Here is a 14,227-nt window from a genome sequence, read left to right on the forward strand (position 1 = left end):
GCGCCTTCATGCACTATTGGTACACCATTACTCTGACTATTTTTTGCTAAATCTACTATTAGTATATCTCGGTAACCATGACCTGCCTCGATCGTTGACCTGTGGCCGATGGTTGTGCTATATACAAGTTACGTCCTGCTATCACGTTTTGTTTTGCCGAAAGTACATGAATAAGATATTCTTCAAGTTTCTTGGTTTTTATAAGCCGGTCGTGCACATGCGCACAAACACTGCACACCATGCATCTGCAAACGTTTGACAAAGATCATTGACAAATCTATATTACCGTATACAGTATAACGACTATATTAAAGACCCTCCCTTGCTAGCTCCATCTTGAATATAGAAGGCATAAAGCTACCATATTTTTCAACAGGTCTGTTATTTGAAGACAGATTTACCATCACATGACTTCGCAACGAATGGAGGCAAATGTAAAACGGGATAGGGGCAGAGCCGTCGCTGCTTGGCGTTGACGGTATAGATTTGACACCGGACTCATTTTTGTTATCAGGGTGTGGGGTTCGAGTCGACAGTAAGGTGTGGAATTGTATTCTACGATTTTTAGAATCTGAAATTAGACAATTTCTATTTCTAAATTTGTTTGAGCTACATATTGTTTCACACTTTCTAAATGAAATGAAGATTACAACGGCCTCGGCGGGTGATATTTTCCTACGAAGATATATCCGATATTTCGTGTTATGATAATTATCGCTTTCTAATTATCGTTATAAAATTTCTAACTGAGCTGAAGTTCAATATATGTCGGATATTTACGATGACTAGCGTTTTCTAATTAATTGCGTGTTGACTTTCGATATTTAATAGCCCTATCGCACAAATATCGACCAAACAATTTTTCAGGCGATCTCTCCATTTATTAGCCAGCCGTAAATATCCTACTACAATTTCTCAATGAGCTGAAGTTGAGAACACATACTGGTACGTTCCTCGCTGGGTGAAATTTTTCACGTAGTGTGGCGCATCCGATACGATAATCGATGACTGAGATTGACATTGCATCCGTAGCGAGAACGCAATACAGTAGTGGTGCTCATCGGTTCCGTACGCGTATTGTTTTACCTTTAACACAATTTCTCACCCGTCTCCATTGGTTACCAGCTCGTCTCAGGATTCACATATACAATACCCCTGCGTACACTACTCCTGCGTACTCCTGTGATCTACTCCAGCCCTATATTCCAACTCCGACACTTCGTTCATCCACCAACGTTAACTTGGTGGATGAACGGAGTGTCGGAGTTTAAATATTGAATAAATTTTTAACACTACATCCTACCAAAACCATCACCTATATTTAACCGAGCATTTTCATATGCTGCACCTAAACCATGGAATGCACTTAGAGAATACCCAAACTTGGAAAATTTCACCGTGACAAGAAAACTGAAAAACACATGTTATGCAGAGCATATAGTGTGCACGTGGTTTCACTATTGAGCGTCATAGAGTAAAACACCTTTTTGGATTAATGAGCTTCATAAACTTTGCTGATTGATTGATTGATTGATTGATTGATTGATTGATTGATATAAACAGTAGTGATGACATAGAAAGACAAATCGATATACGCGCTCCGTTGCGTTGTCTGCCTTTCAAAAGCGACAGGGGTTTCATTAAGAGCCAGCAGCCGGGGAATGACCGGTTACTCTCACGATTTCGCCGGCAACTTTTTTTGGAAAATAATTTTGACTCTTTCATTGCTAAAATACGTTTTACCTTCTGAAATGATTCGCTCAAGTATCACAAGCTGCATAAATAAACTATTCAACGGCTTTTATATGAAACAAAGTTTAGTAGACGAGCGACTACTACGACCACCGTCTAGCTCTATACTGCCTGAATAAAAATCGTAATTGCAACGGACGTATTCTATCTACCTGAATTGCTCACTCCTAATTATATCCGCCGATGAAAACGTGCGTACTACACCTGTCGGCCGTCATAAACTCAATTCAACTGGCCGATGAACAACTGAAGAAGCGATCACAAGGTCAAGCTTAGCTGTACGATCGTGGGTTTTTAAGTGCACCATAGAGCAAGACAAGGATAATTACGTGGATTTAAACTGTTTTCAAAGGTGATGGTCTGAATTTTTCTCACGAAATACATTCCCGATTTATTACAGTTCGAATTTTAATAGGCCGACGCGCGTTGCACTGCCGTAACGATCAATGCTGACGTACATAACCAACTTGAGGTATGATATAGTACTGCTTTGCGGTTATCCACGCCAATAAGAACTGGACCAGAGTGGTTTAAAATACCAGCAGACCTCTGAACTCACTTCAAAAACGATCATCAGGTGAAATGTATATGTGAGCTTCTGAACGTAAAAATTTTCATATACTATATCGAGGTTCTTACTTTGCATATACAGTCAAATAACGAGGATCTTGTTTTCGATTTGCGAAATTGTAATCATTGTCATTATAATTATTGAAAAATAAATTATCCTTTTTACCCCCTAGTGGCGTAAAAGTTCTTCATTTACAGATTTCCATACCCAACATATTTAGGGTTCTTAATTTTAAGCATAACAGTGCAATAATGAAACGTTTATCGTTTTCTGTGTTTAAAATTATCACAGTTTCATCTAGAATGGCATCAACAGGGAAATTTCCCCCTTTACCAGAAAATTTAGGAGTGATTCACCAGTTAAGTGTTCTACTTGTATCTGTAAGGTGTGACTGGCACCATTTCATGGATGGCTGAGTCCCCCATTGATAAGTTAATTTGGGTGCCAACATGTCAACAGAGGAGGAATCTCCAATCACCCTGTCTAGATGAAACACGTCACTGTAGAATATCATCTACAATATCAAATTTATATCATTAATAATAGTGAATTATTACAGATTATCTCAGAAAGCATATAGGTTCTTAACATACCGATTTTTATACCGTACATCAAGGTACTTCACTGAGCAATAATGTCAACTTATTTCAAGACTAGTTTTCTTTGTTCAAAATGTAGTCATCATTACCACATTTTATCATTTTTTATTATGAATTATCATATTTAATCTCCCAGCAAAATGGCTTTATGATATGAACACAAATTGTCCTTGAACACTGTTGACAATACTTTCTGAAAACACTAGAATTTCAAGTGACTGTAAGCTGTGAAAAGTGCATTTCTGGCTAATTTTCAGGGCTTTCTGCCTTCGACCGCGAGGCAGAACACCTCCTGAAACACTGTTGACAATACTTTCTGAAAATACTTGAATTTCAAGTGTCTGTGAGCTTTAAAAAGTGAAATTTTAGCTGATTTTCCAGGGCTTCCCACCGTCGGCCAGGAGAGGGAGAGGGAACACCTCTTGGAACACTGTTGACAATACTTTCTGAAAATACTTGAATTTCAAGTGACTGTAAGCTTTAAAAAGTGAATTTTTAGCTGATTTTCCAGGGCTTCCGGCCTTCGGCCGGGCGGGGGAACACCTCCCTCCCAGACCCTCCCCCACAACCGCTTTGTGGTCGTGGCAGCTGCAAGCCGCCTACTTTTTTATTTTGGCCCCCTACTTCAAAACTTAGTGAAACCCCTAACTACATCGGCTAGATTTGTTCACTATAACATGATTTTGTAATTCAAGAAAGGCAGGACGGCGATAAAATATGAAACAACGGCATTAAAAATGTAGTCTAATGAAAAAGGGCAAAATTGCTCTCTAAAAGAACCATGCAGGGAAACTTGAAAGTTATCAGGGAATTTTGAATTTTGGCATATGACAATAACCAATATAAAAGAAAAAAGATGGGTGACCCTGGTTGATGTTCTTAATGTACGTACATTCTCATCGTAAAATTACAGTAGATCTGCCCAATACATGCTTTTTTTTTTCTTTGCCTAAATTTGTAATACGTATGTAGCTATATTACAGTAGATCTGCCCAATACATGCTTTGTTTTTCTTTGCCTGAATTTGTAATACGTATGTAGCTATATGATGGCGGGTGTTGGGGTGGATAGAGAAATTTTGAGCATAGTCCGGGGCGCTTGAAAATTTGTGAGGGTACCGAGGGGGATCTAAAAAACAATTCGCGACTCCTGCAATCCCCTCCCCCCAGTATAAGCTATATAACTTGTGATTTGAATTTTGAAAATTTTGGGTATATTTTATTTAGCACTCAAGTTACGTGTTTGATTTCTCTAACCAACAAAAACTACATGTGACACTGCACTTTTCCTTCATCAATGGTTTTTTAAGCTATATTTTTGTACCTGTTTCTAATACATCAATTTCTTGCCTCTGACAACAGAAGTATACGAGTTACAATTACTGATCCATGGGACATCTCAAATCTAACTGATCGTGACCATTTTCCCCTTGGATACATCAATTATTGTCTTGGTTCTACTACTTGATCCTACAGACTGGCACATAAGAAGCAAGGCGTTAGCATGTCTGCAAAGTAGGGGGTGTTTCTCGATGGGTCAACCTCATCAGAGCAACTATTCAGCAAAGATGTTTTCCGACCCGGTGTAAATAAATGAGAACAGTTTGCACCAATGTTGCGCAGGAGTAGATTGGTACCCTAGTTGTGGCCCTTGGTCCGAGTCGAGCTCCAACCCAAATGCCCAGATCATGGGAGGACATGAGTGGGAGGGCATGTGAACAATATAGACCGGCTCACAGACATCTGGGAGAATTTTTTTCTCTGTGTTTGAACTGTGGCCGGCGTAAACATATCATATACCTTGGCAATTTTGATCTCATTTACACGCTAACAGGCAACCTTACAATTCTTGGTTTTGCCATCCACTTTACCATCCGTGTCCAGACTGATTCCTGTGTGAGCTTATAGTCACCGTCTTCTCTTAACATATCTTTGCAGTATGTTACTCAAATCATTCAAAGCCTACATGTAAATCGTTAAAATAGACTCATTTTGTTTGATGCATAAACCTGTAATATTCTATAAAGTGGATTAGTTGATTTCTAATACTCGTGAAGCAACACTGCAGGTCCGCTGTTTCTACACCTGGCACCGTGTTTGACAAGGCTAATTTGCGCCTCTGTTTATCCCATCACGGGGTGTGGAGTGACCGTGATTATCCATACAAAAGAACGCCACATTTGAGGGACTGTGGGAAAATCCACGTTGTGGAGGGACCCTGGATAATCTCCACCCTCCTTGATGATTTGATACGCCTTTGCTTTCTTTGATTCGGTCTTCAGTGTCTGTATTTTTCCATCATTCCTGATTTTCAAATTATTTATTCTTGTTTCACATGATTTTTTAACTCGGGAGGGGAACATTTCATTTTATTGTCGCATCTAGGGCTTTATTTTTATCGCAAAATATCGGCGCAACGTTGTCGTAAACGACACAGTTGGTTGTCCGTGTCCTGGATGTGCAGCCCGGACGGATGCATGTCTGCGTTTGATCACGGTCACCTCTCTTCTACAATTCTGCTCTCTACGCCCGGGTCTCTACGCCTCCGCGCCCAATGGACATTTGCACATATCATGCATATGAACGAGAGGAAGACTTATAGCCTACACGTCAGTAGGCCGCGTCTACAGGCGCAGAGCGGAATTTTCAAATAAATGGCCGGTAAGCCTATGCATGGCCCATAAAAGTCCCTTTTCGTACCTCCATGGTAAGCCTGACTTCTAAAATGTCAAAATACCGTAGGAAAGCAAGAACATATTCAATATGAAAGTAAATGACGGCCTAACTGTGACTGGGAATCACTTGCGGCAGGCAGGGTTTTCTCTCAACTGCGCCATTGCGAAAATTGCGCATTTCAAATTCAAGTCATTGTCTGCCCTTGAAAGTTTTACTGACAGAGCAGAAATCGCGCACAAAACACAGCAAGGAAATAGGCCTACGTCCACATATACTGATATTTTATTGTGACCCAAGCGCATAGCGTAGCGAAAAAGATGGAATTTGGGAAAATTCCAGCTTTGGCATTGTGTAGGCACGCGTAATGCAATGCAACAGAATCGGATCTCTCTTTCTACGTCCATGGTGCAAGAGAATTATTTGAATTATGCATATTTTCATGGATAAAAACCCCAAATTCGGACCTAATCGTGTCCAAAGGAACAAATACGTCAAATCCTGAGTCAGGGAAACTTGTTGGTATCAAATCGACAGAAGACAGAGAGAAGCCAGGCACATCACAAGCTGACAAATAGCATAACTAAAGCTTTAATAATGCCAATGTTACTGTTAGTAAAGTTACTGGTGCTGAGAATGCATGACATATGCAACTGCAGAACTGGACTGGGTAACAATATCAAGGAACGGCTTCCTAGGAAGGCAAAATTCAACATTAATTAAAAGTGACTGCCCCCGGGCCCCCTGAAATGTCAAGTCTGCCCCTAATTTTGATGAATGGGGCAGAAATTGTCCCTTTCAATGAACATGCAGAGAAAGATAGTCTGGACCGTCACCCCCTCCTCTCAACCCCGTTAGCCATTTGATGAAGTTGATTATCTCGTCACAAAGTCACAAATTTTCCTTTTGAAGATTGGCATATTGTGCCTTTTGATTTAGGAATGATCTTCCACGGCCGGTGCACGTGCCCGTGCACGGTTCGTCTGACCCATGCCCTTTACAAATTTATGTAAATCACAATGCATGTTTACCGTTGACCCATAACCTTAAAAATGTAAATCCATGGGATTAAAAACAGCGTCGCCAGCCTCGTCGACGACACCACTGCTGTTTTCGGTCTATAAATACTGAACTTGCAAAGTATGAAGTTAGAAGACAGGAAGATCTCCACGACTGAGAGTCAAGATGACTCGTGCTCGCCGTTGGTGGTTCGAAGTCGAACGTGAAAACGATGCCGTGTTCGTTATCTTCGACTACAAGGGCAAGGGCCCTTCGAAACTTATCCCGAAAAAGAAAAACACTCCATACAGCGCCGTGAGGAAACTTGAAACGTACGACGATAGTACACATGCTGACAAGGACTTGGTTAAGGTAAGTATTCATGTAAAGGTTTGTTGATCTTGCGGCATGTCCGCATCCGACGATAGCCCACGACTTCGGCGATTTTCGAAATTCGCCGCCATATTACCATGACCACAGCACTAACGCCACAGGCGCCAATTGGATAGGTTATCTGCTTGATCAATCTGTTTTCTGCCCGCTCCTGTACCCGATCTGTCCATTACTGTTAGGTGTCAGTACATGTCGGGCAGATCGAGTATGGGATCGATAGAGCAATAGATCGATCTAGCAGACTACCCAGGCCACTGGATCCTGTAACGGCTGCGTGTGTTCAGCTCTAGCTACACATGCTACAGGCATGTCTGCTGGCGGTGTCGTAGTATTGGCACAGATAACCGACGAGCGTGTAACTGAACACACACGACTGTGGTATTGATCTCTTAGGGCAGGCATGCAACCCGGCGCCCAGACCTCCGATCGTTTTGCAGACTATCGTTAACAGCTGCAGTACCGTTCGCAGCTCGTAATTTGGCTGGGTTCCAGCGTTGGGCGTTCAACACATCAACCCTGGGGAATATTGCAGCTGAGCAGATCATTGCTGCGGATCCGTAGCCCTACCACTCCCTTGTTGCTGGTTGTGTTGGGCCGGGCCCCACTCCCCCAACACAACCAGCAAAGGGAGTGGTAGGGCTACGGATCCGCAGCAAAGCAGATCAACGACCGCCGCCTCGCAACCAGCGTCAGTTGTGTAACATGATTTCACGGGCCAAGCACAGCCACGTGTGACCTTAGGGAAAGCGGTAAGTCCCCTGGGGTGGTGATGGTTAGGGTTCTTTGTGCAGTTGTTTACTATATTTTCTCTATTTTATTCATTTTGACCATGATATTTCAAGTACAGATGTCAACTCCAAACCGTCTGACTGCTTACTTTATCAATATCACTACAAGTGATTTTATTAATTTTGACTGTGATATTTGAAGTAAAGCTCTCGACTCCAAACTGTGTGACTGCTTTATTACTACACATCTCTGTAATCTCTCCTCTCCAACCTGGATACACATCAATGTAATGGCTCAGCAAACATTGCTAATGGAATGTCTGTATCTGTGGATTATAGATAATTGATTGAGTCAATATCACAGCCATCACACACTGCAGTTAAATTGTTTCACTGCTTGTGGAATGTGCTGTGATGTTGACTAATCAATTAATCTGCAAATACTGACAGCTGATTAACAATGTTTGCAATGTTTGCTGAGCCAGTATTACAGTAGTGTGTGTATATAGGTTGGAGAGGAGATACATGTATTATGGACTTGTGTTGTAATAAAGAAAGCAGTCAGACAGTTTGGAGTCGAAATCTTTATTGAAATATCACAGTCAAAAGTAAAAAAAATAAAGTAAACAGCTGAACAAAGAACCCCATCCCTCCCCACCCAGGGGACTTATCGTTTTTCCCTTTAGTGTGTGCTCGGAGGTTGCTCAAGCATGGAGATACCTTTTGGTACCTCCATGCCCTGAGCGAGCTGCAGGCCGAATCTGCACTTATACTATGGTTATGAGTGCAGATAGGGCAGCGTGCAGTGCAGCGGACACACGACGAGGTCAAGCTTTCAGTTTTTGACAACTAAAAAATTAAATACTTCAGCAGCTAGTGTAGTAATTTACATGTTCGGAAGAAATCATGGATTATGCACTGTAGTGATGGCGCTGAACAAAATGTTTAGTACTTTGTTTGATTGATAATAACAATAACTTTATTGCAAAACAACACACTTCTAGAAGTGTGTTACTGTTAGAGCCTTCTATTAAGTTACAAAATCATTCGTTACACACATAATTGGGTGAAGCTGCTGCTGGGGAAGATTTTGTGGTGTTAGAAAGATATCTTCCTTCAAAACTAAAAAAAAAAGCATTTTATCGCTATATCATTTAAATGTTCAAATTTCTGAAAAAGTGACTCCATATATGAAAAAAGGACATTTCTTTGTGCAACATATGTACGTACCACACTAAATATAATGAAAATCATCTTCTTTAAGAGACTTAAAAATTACAAAATCTTTCTTCACATGGAATTTGGGGTATTACCTTCTCCCAACCTTTATCAGAAATACAAAGTTTTGTTATCAATTTACTAGATCTTTGTTTTGATCCGCATTAAAGTTATCTTCAAGAGGGATGGAGGAATGATGAAAATAAAATTGCTGCTCAAAGGGTTACCCTGTTCTGTTGTAAGAAGGACTGTACATGCTGGGACTCAAATCTACACAATTGCAGTGACTTCTTTGCTAACCAAGTATGTTTTGGTAGGGAGGCTACTGGGCTGACCAACGGATGATGTAGGAATGTACATTGTAAGCAACTACATGTATATAGTTTTCTAACTAACAAAACACCTTTGTTTTGGTACTAGATTGTATTCAGCATTCCAGATGAACATCCCTGCAAGTTATCTCGCTCATCATTCACCTGGAACAAGAGTGAATTTTCTCGAAAATTGAGAGATTTCCAGACACCGGTTGACTTTGCAGAAGAGTGTAATAGGTTGCTGAAGGAACTTCGGTCAAAAAGTACTGAAAGTGGAGAAACCAGTACATCACCTTGCAGTAGTGTGTCCGTATCCAGCAATGAAGAATTATCTGATGAAGAGGATGATATGGATGTGGAGGAAGATTGCCCAAGCATAGAAGGAAATTCCCTAATGTAAGTGTTTTTATGTTGTACACATCAATTGGATGTATTGACAAACTTTACAAACTAAACAATATAACCCTGTGTAGACCCAAGTGTTAGGTCGTGACAAGAGTTGCAGAATCACTTCAGTATTCACACCATTATTATAAAAGTCTGTGTTCAAGACTGTACACAAGGCGCTGTGACCACAGACCTGTGATACAATAATGCATGTGTTCACTTCCTTCATCAAATTGACATAATATATTTACCAAAATTGTACCCTGGTACCGTGCAAATTATGAGTGCTTGGCACAGGAAATTCGACGCTGACACTGGTAACTGACGACACAAAGGATTTCAGTTCTATGGTTACAGCACTGGCTGCAGTCTGAATTAGGCCTGCCCTTTGACAAAAGGATCAAGTGCTATCTGGAAAACATGCTCCGTAGAGTCACTTTATTACATTGCCATCAAATTCAAGTGGGTTAATGTTTCCTCATGCATGGTATTGTTTATATCATGGTGCATTTGAATTCAGGCTTTGGACTGTATTTTGTGTACCGCCAAGCCGGGCCTAATTCAGATGCATACTTTTACATCCCTTAAAAATGGTCAAATATATTCAGAACAAAAGTAATTTTTCTCAAGGGCCCATTGTACGTAATACTGTCATGTCCTGAAGCCTGCTTGTTTTTTTACATCTATTTAGCTATAATTTGCAACATGGTGTATTTCAGTGTTTTTTTTTTCATGTTTAACACATGTATTCTGGTAAAACCTGTCTACCAAATCTTTGCTGGCACCTGTAGTCTTTGTAAGCACTGATTTTATTTGCATTTGTTATTTTCTATCCAATAAGTATTGTTGTATCAGGAATTCTGACCCAATATGAACATTCGATTGTTACGGTTTATTCTTTTGTCACATTTGATAAATAACATTTTAGGACAGGGAAACTGTCCGTTAAAACAGCAATGAAATATTGCATCAGAGATTTTTTATGGCAGAAGCAGGATAATCCTTGATTAAGATCCAATGAAAGCATGAGTTTACATCATTGTTCCGAATATGATTGTTGTTTCAAAATATGTTATTACAAACTTGGTGCTCTCATCAGAGGGTGAATCAAAAGTGAGTCCCAGATTGCTGATATTGTCCAAGATATGCAATATTCATTCAATAGGAGGCATCATGGGCCAGTGGCCAGAGCAGTGGACTCACGATCAAGGATGGTGAGTTCGAGCCCCGGCATAGCTGTGGTGTTGTGTCCTTGGGCAAGGCACTTTATTCCTCATTGCTTCTCCCCACCCTGGAGTGATGGGTACCTGGTAGGACAGTGGTTGTAATGTGTGTGTTTAGCTCTGCTGCACTGATTGGCTGCACATGTGAGCTGTTGTTTGCTCCCCAGGGAGTTGAGTGGTATCATATTAGGTCCAGTGACCAGGGGTATTAATGATTGTAAAGCACCTTGAGCAAATGTACTCGTGGATACGTGCACTATATAAGAACCCATTATTATTATTATTATCTAAACTTTGCAATAGAAACAGATATTAAATATACATGTAGTACAGTAAGTGTTTCTGTATAATCTTTTATCTAGATCTCATACCCCAAGAAAACCAGGAACAAAGAAACGGAAAAGACTCTGTGAACAAGCTAAAACATTAGTCATACCATCTCTGACGAAGCGACAAAAAGTACAGGAAAAAGTTGCACAAATTGATGAAGAAACAGAAGCAATGAAAAGAAGTATAAGAAATTGTCATATTGGTAGGTAAACTAGAATCACAACTTATCTTGAAAGGACACAGTTGCTTGTACATAATTTACCAATACCAAACATGATTAACAGGGTAGGGTGTACCCCGGTGTCCTAAGTGACCAAGTGGTGGTACTCTATTTTTACTATGGTCACCCCCTTAAAGCCTGGGAATGACCAGATCCCCATTTTCCCTTAGTAACTGTGACCTTTAAAGTGTAAGGAGTATAACCAAGGTTGAAGCTTAATATATTGGTCATGACATCAGAAGGAAGCAAACATCACAGGTAGTTGTAGCCCAGAGTTCCATAGATAAAGTTAGAGATGCGGCATTTGTATTAGGATGTGAATGTATAGCCTCTAACTGCCGACATTGGGCCCCTTATGAACAGAACAAGCAAGCACTCTGTAATTTGGTGTACACTGTTCTCAACTGCTGAACATTACTTAAAATAAATACACAAGTAAATAAAACTAAGTGTGTAAATGTTTAACGCGAAGAAGGTAACTATGTTTTTGATCTTTGTTTTATTTCATGTGCTGGTCTGCAGTTGAGAGCAGCACACAGCATATTGCAGTATGCTTGCTTATTTTGTCGATACAGGGCTCCATGGCCTATGGAACCCAGGACTAAGTTAGTTGGTGATATCAAGGGGTAAACAGAATAAGCAATTGGGTGATTGCTGAGGATTTTTCAGTTTTGGAAAGTATAAGGGAAAAAATCATTTTATCGTTGCAGTCCTTTGTTTCTGCTCATGCCTCTTATTTATCCCCACTAGTGTGTGTGTATATGCAGATATGTGTTTGATTGATAATAAGTACTTTTACTACTCTCTTACTGAAAAGGTCAAGAAGTAAGTCCTATGTTGCAATTACTGCATGACCATGTGGATTTTGGTGATAACCAAGTAGCATAAAAGTGTAAATGTTGAAAAAGTTTTTTCTATAGTTACTATCAGAAATACAAATAAATAACACTCCTGGCTTTCAAAACTTCATACATTCTTTAGGTACATATCTGATAAGTATCGGATCGTTGGAAGTCGGAAACAAATACGTGATGTCCAGGAAAAGTGGGTGAAGCAACTGCAGACCTACATGGAAGACTATTACAATGAAGCTTATCAGCCACTTGTCGTTGTTTTAAAGGGAGAAAGGAAGCAAACTTTTAGAGACACTAATGTAAGTGAGATCTGTGTTAAAGGGACAAAGTCGCCCATTTTTCATGAAATTGGTTTGATACGAGATACAACTTACATTCTTTGACATGTGAATGATGAGTGACCATACATATATTCAACCCTGGTTTTAGACAAATTAAATAAAACCATTGCAAAAATGAATCAATGGTCATGACATTAATTCATTTTTGCGATGGTTTCATGTATCGTGTCTATAACTGGGGTCGTATCAAACAAAATTTATGAAAAATGGGCAACTTTGTCACTTTAATGTAAGACATATAGTGCACAAACAATATCTTCTGTACAGAATTCAAAATAAGTTTTTTCCTGTGATTTACATGTATATGGATAGTGGTTTACTTCAATGTGTATTTAATGTGATTTATTGTGGCAGATTAAGGTAGCATATTCGGTTGGAATATATAATTTACTTCAATATTATAAAAAATTATACTTTTGTTCTTCAAATTATTTTTCCTATAATTAGAGATGTCAGTCCATTGTCCATGAAAAGATGTTTTAAAGCGGATGGATGCATGGCAACTTGCTGTCTTCAATTATAATACATGTAGCAGTATCTGTATGTTTGTCTGCTACAGACACTTGCACTCTTGACTTGTTTTGTTTGAATAAATTGTCTTACTGAAATATATCTCAAGAAAACATAAAAATTGATTAATTCAAAAACTGAAAGACTGCTGATTGGATTGGTTTGAAAATTGTTTCATAGAAGTGTAGATTTACAAAGACCTGTTCAGTTTTTGATGTTGTTGTTGTTGTTAGATGTGGACTTTTCATTTTTTTAGCAATTAATTGATTAGCTGTATTAGATTACTAAATGCATGTAAATGCCACATTACAAATGTACATATAAAGATAACAATTTTTGATTAAAAGACAAGGATGAAAAATCTGATATCTAGTAAGAGCACACCAAAATAATGTTCAATATACCAGAATATTTCAACATTTATCTTACTAATTCATGTAATTGTTCATTACTTTCTTTAGGTAAATGGTTACAGCTATGAAGTAATTGGTGGCCAGCACTCATTCCTAGCTGTAAAAAGTCTTGCTGAAAAATATCCAGAGAGGGAAGAGTTACAGTCGAGATATGCAGTGGTATATGCGGAATTGACAGAGGAGCAAAGGCTATGGTTGGCAAACCAACACAACATAACCATGGAACAGCACAACAAGATGTGTTTTACCGATAAGGTAATGTGTGTGACATGCTTTGAATTTTGGGAGTAAGGGGCCATGGATAATAAAAATGCACATGGTACACATAATTAACCCTCTGAGCGCTGCAATATTTCCACTAAAATTATAGTGTGCAAGATTTTACCAGTTTTGTGAATATTTCTGTAATTTTTTGACAATTTTGGACCAAATGAACATCACATTTTATTTGCTATAGATTTTCATCAAAATTTTAGAAAAAATTGGAAAAAAATTGACTGGTTTATATTTTGATATATGTGAAAAAAATTGACTGTGGTGCTCAAAGGGTTAATAGCATTTAGCCTCAAATCTTCCCCCCCACATAAATACACAAAAGAAAGTTTGGAAGTGCGAAAAATCTAACTAAGCCTCATTCTGTATCAGCATACCTACAATCGGTAATTACATCACTATAACAATCAGGTTTATCAACACTGCAAAT

At 39.2% G+C, this 14,227-nt stretch overlaps 2 protein-coding genes across 6 annotated transcripts in view; both read left to right on the forward strand.

Moving 5' to 3' along the window:
- The window catches only part of LOC139143413 (uncharacterized), a 65,492-nt gene that overhangs the window by 38,100 nt on the left and 13,165 nt on the right, over nt 1-14,227 (forward strand). The gene's annotated exons all lie outside the window — the stretch shown is intronic.
- LOC139143408 (uncharacterized) overlaps nt 1-14,227 on the forward strand; it is a 47,812-nt gene that overhangs the window by 28,303 nt on the left and 5,282 nt on the right. For 2 of the 5 annotated variants that reach the window (XR_011554586.1, XM_070713709.1), the window contains exons 1-5: nt 376-6,965; nt 9,353-9,642; nt 11,219-11,388; nt 12,388-12,559; nt 13,573-13,779. Coding sequence is in view for 1 of the 5 variants with exons in the window: in XM_070713707.1 (XP_070569808.1) it covers nt 6,780-6,965; nt 9,353-9,642; nt 11,219-11,388; nt 11,929-12,011 (729 nt within the window). In the remaining 4 variants the exon portion in view is untranslated. Of the gene's footprint in view, nt 1-375; nt 6,966-7,580; nt 7,736-9,352; nt 9,643-11,218; nt 11,389-11,928; nt 12,029-12,387; nt 12,560-13,572; nt 13,780-14,227 lie in introns of those variants that run through there. The other 3 variants (XM_070713710.1, XM_070713707.1, XM_070713711.1) reach the window with 3 other exon arrangements.

This window comes from Ptychodera flava, chromosome 11 (genome assembly GCF_041260155.1).
Source record: "Ptychodera flava strain L36383 chromosome 11, AS_Pfla_20210202, whole genome shotgun sequence".
Classification (NCBI taxonomy): domain Eukaryota; kingdom Metazoa; phylum Hemichordata; class Enteropneusta; family Ptychoderidae; genus Ptychodera; species Ptychodera flava.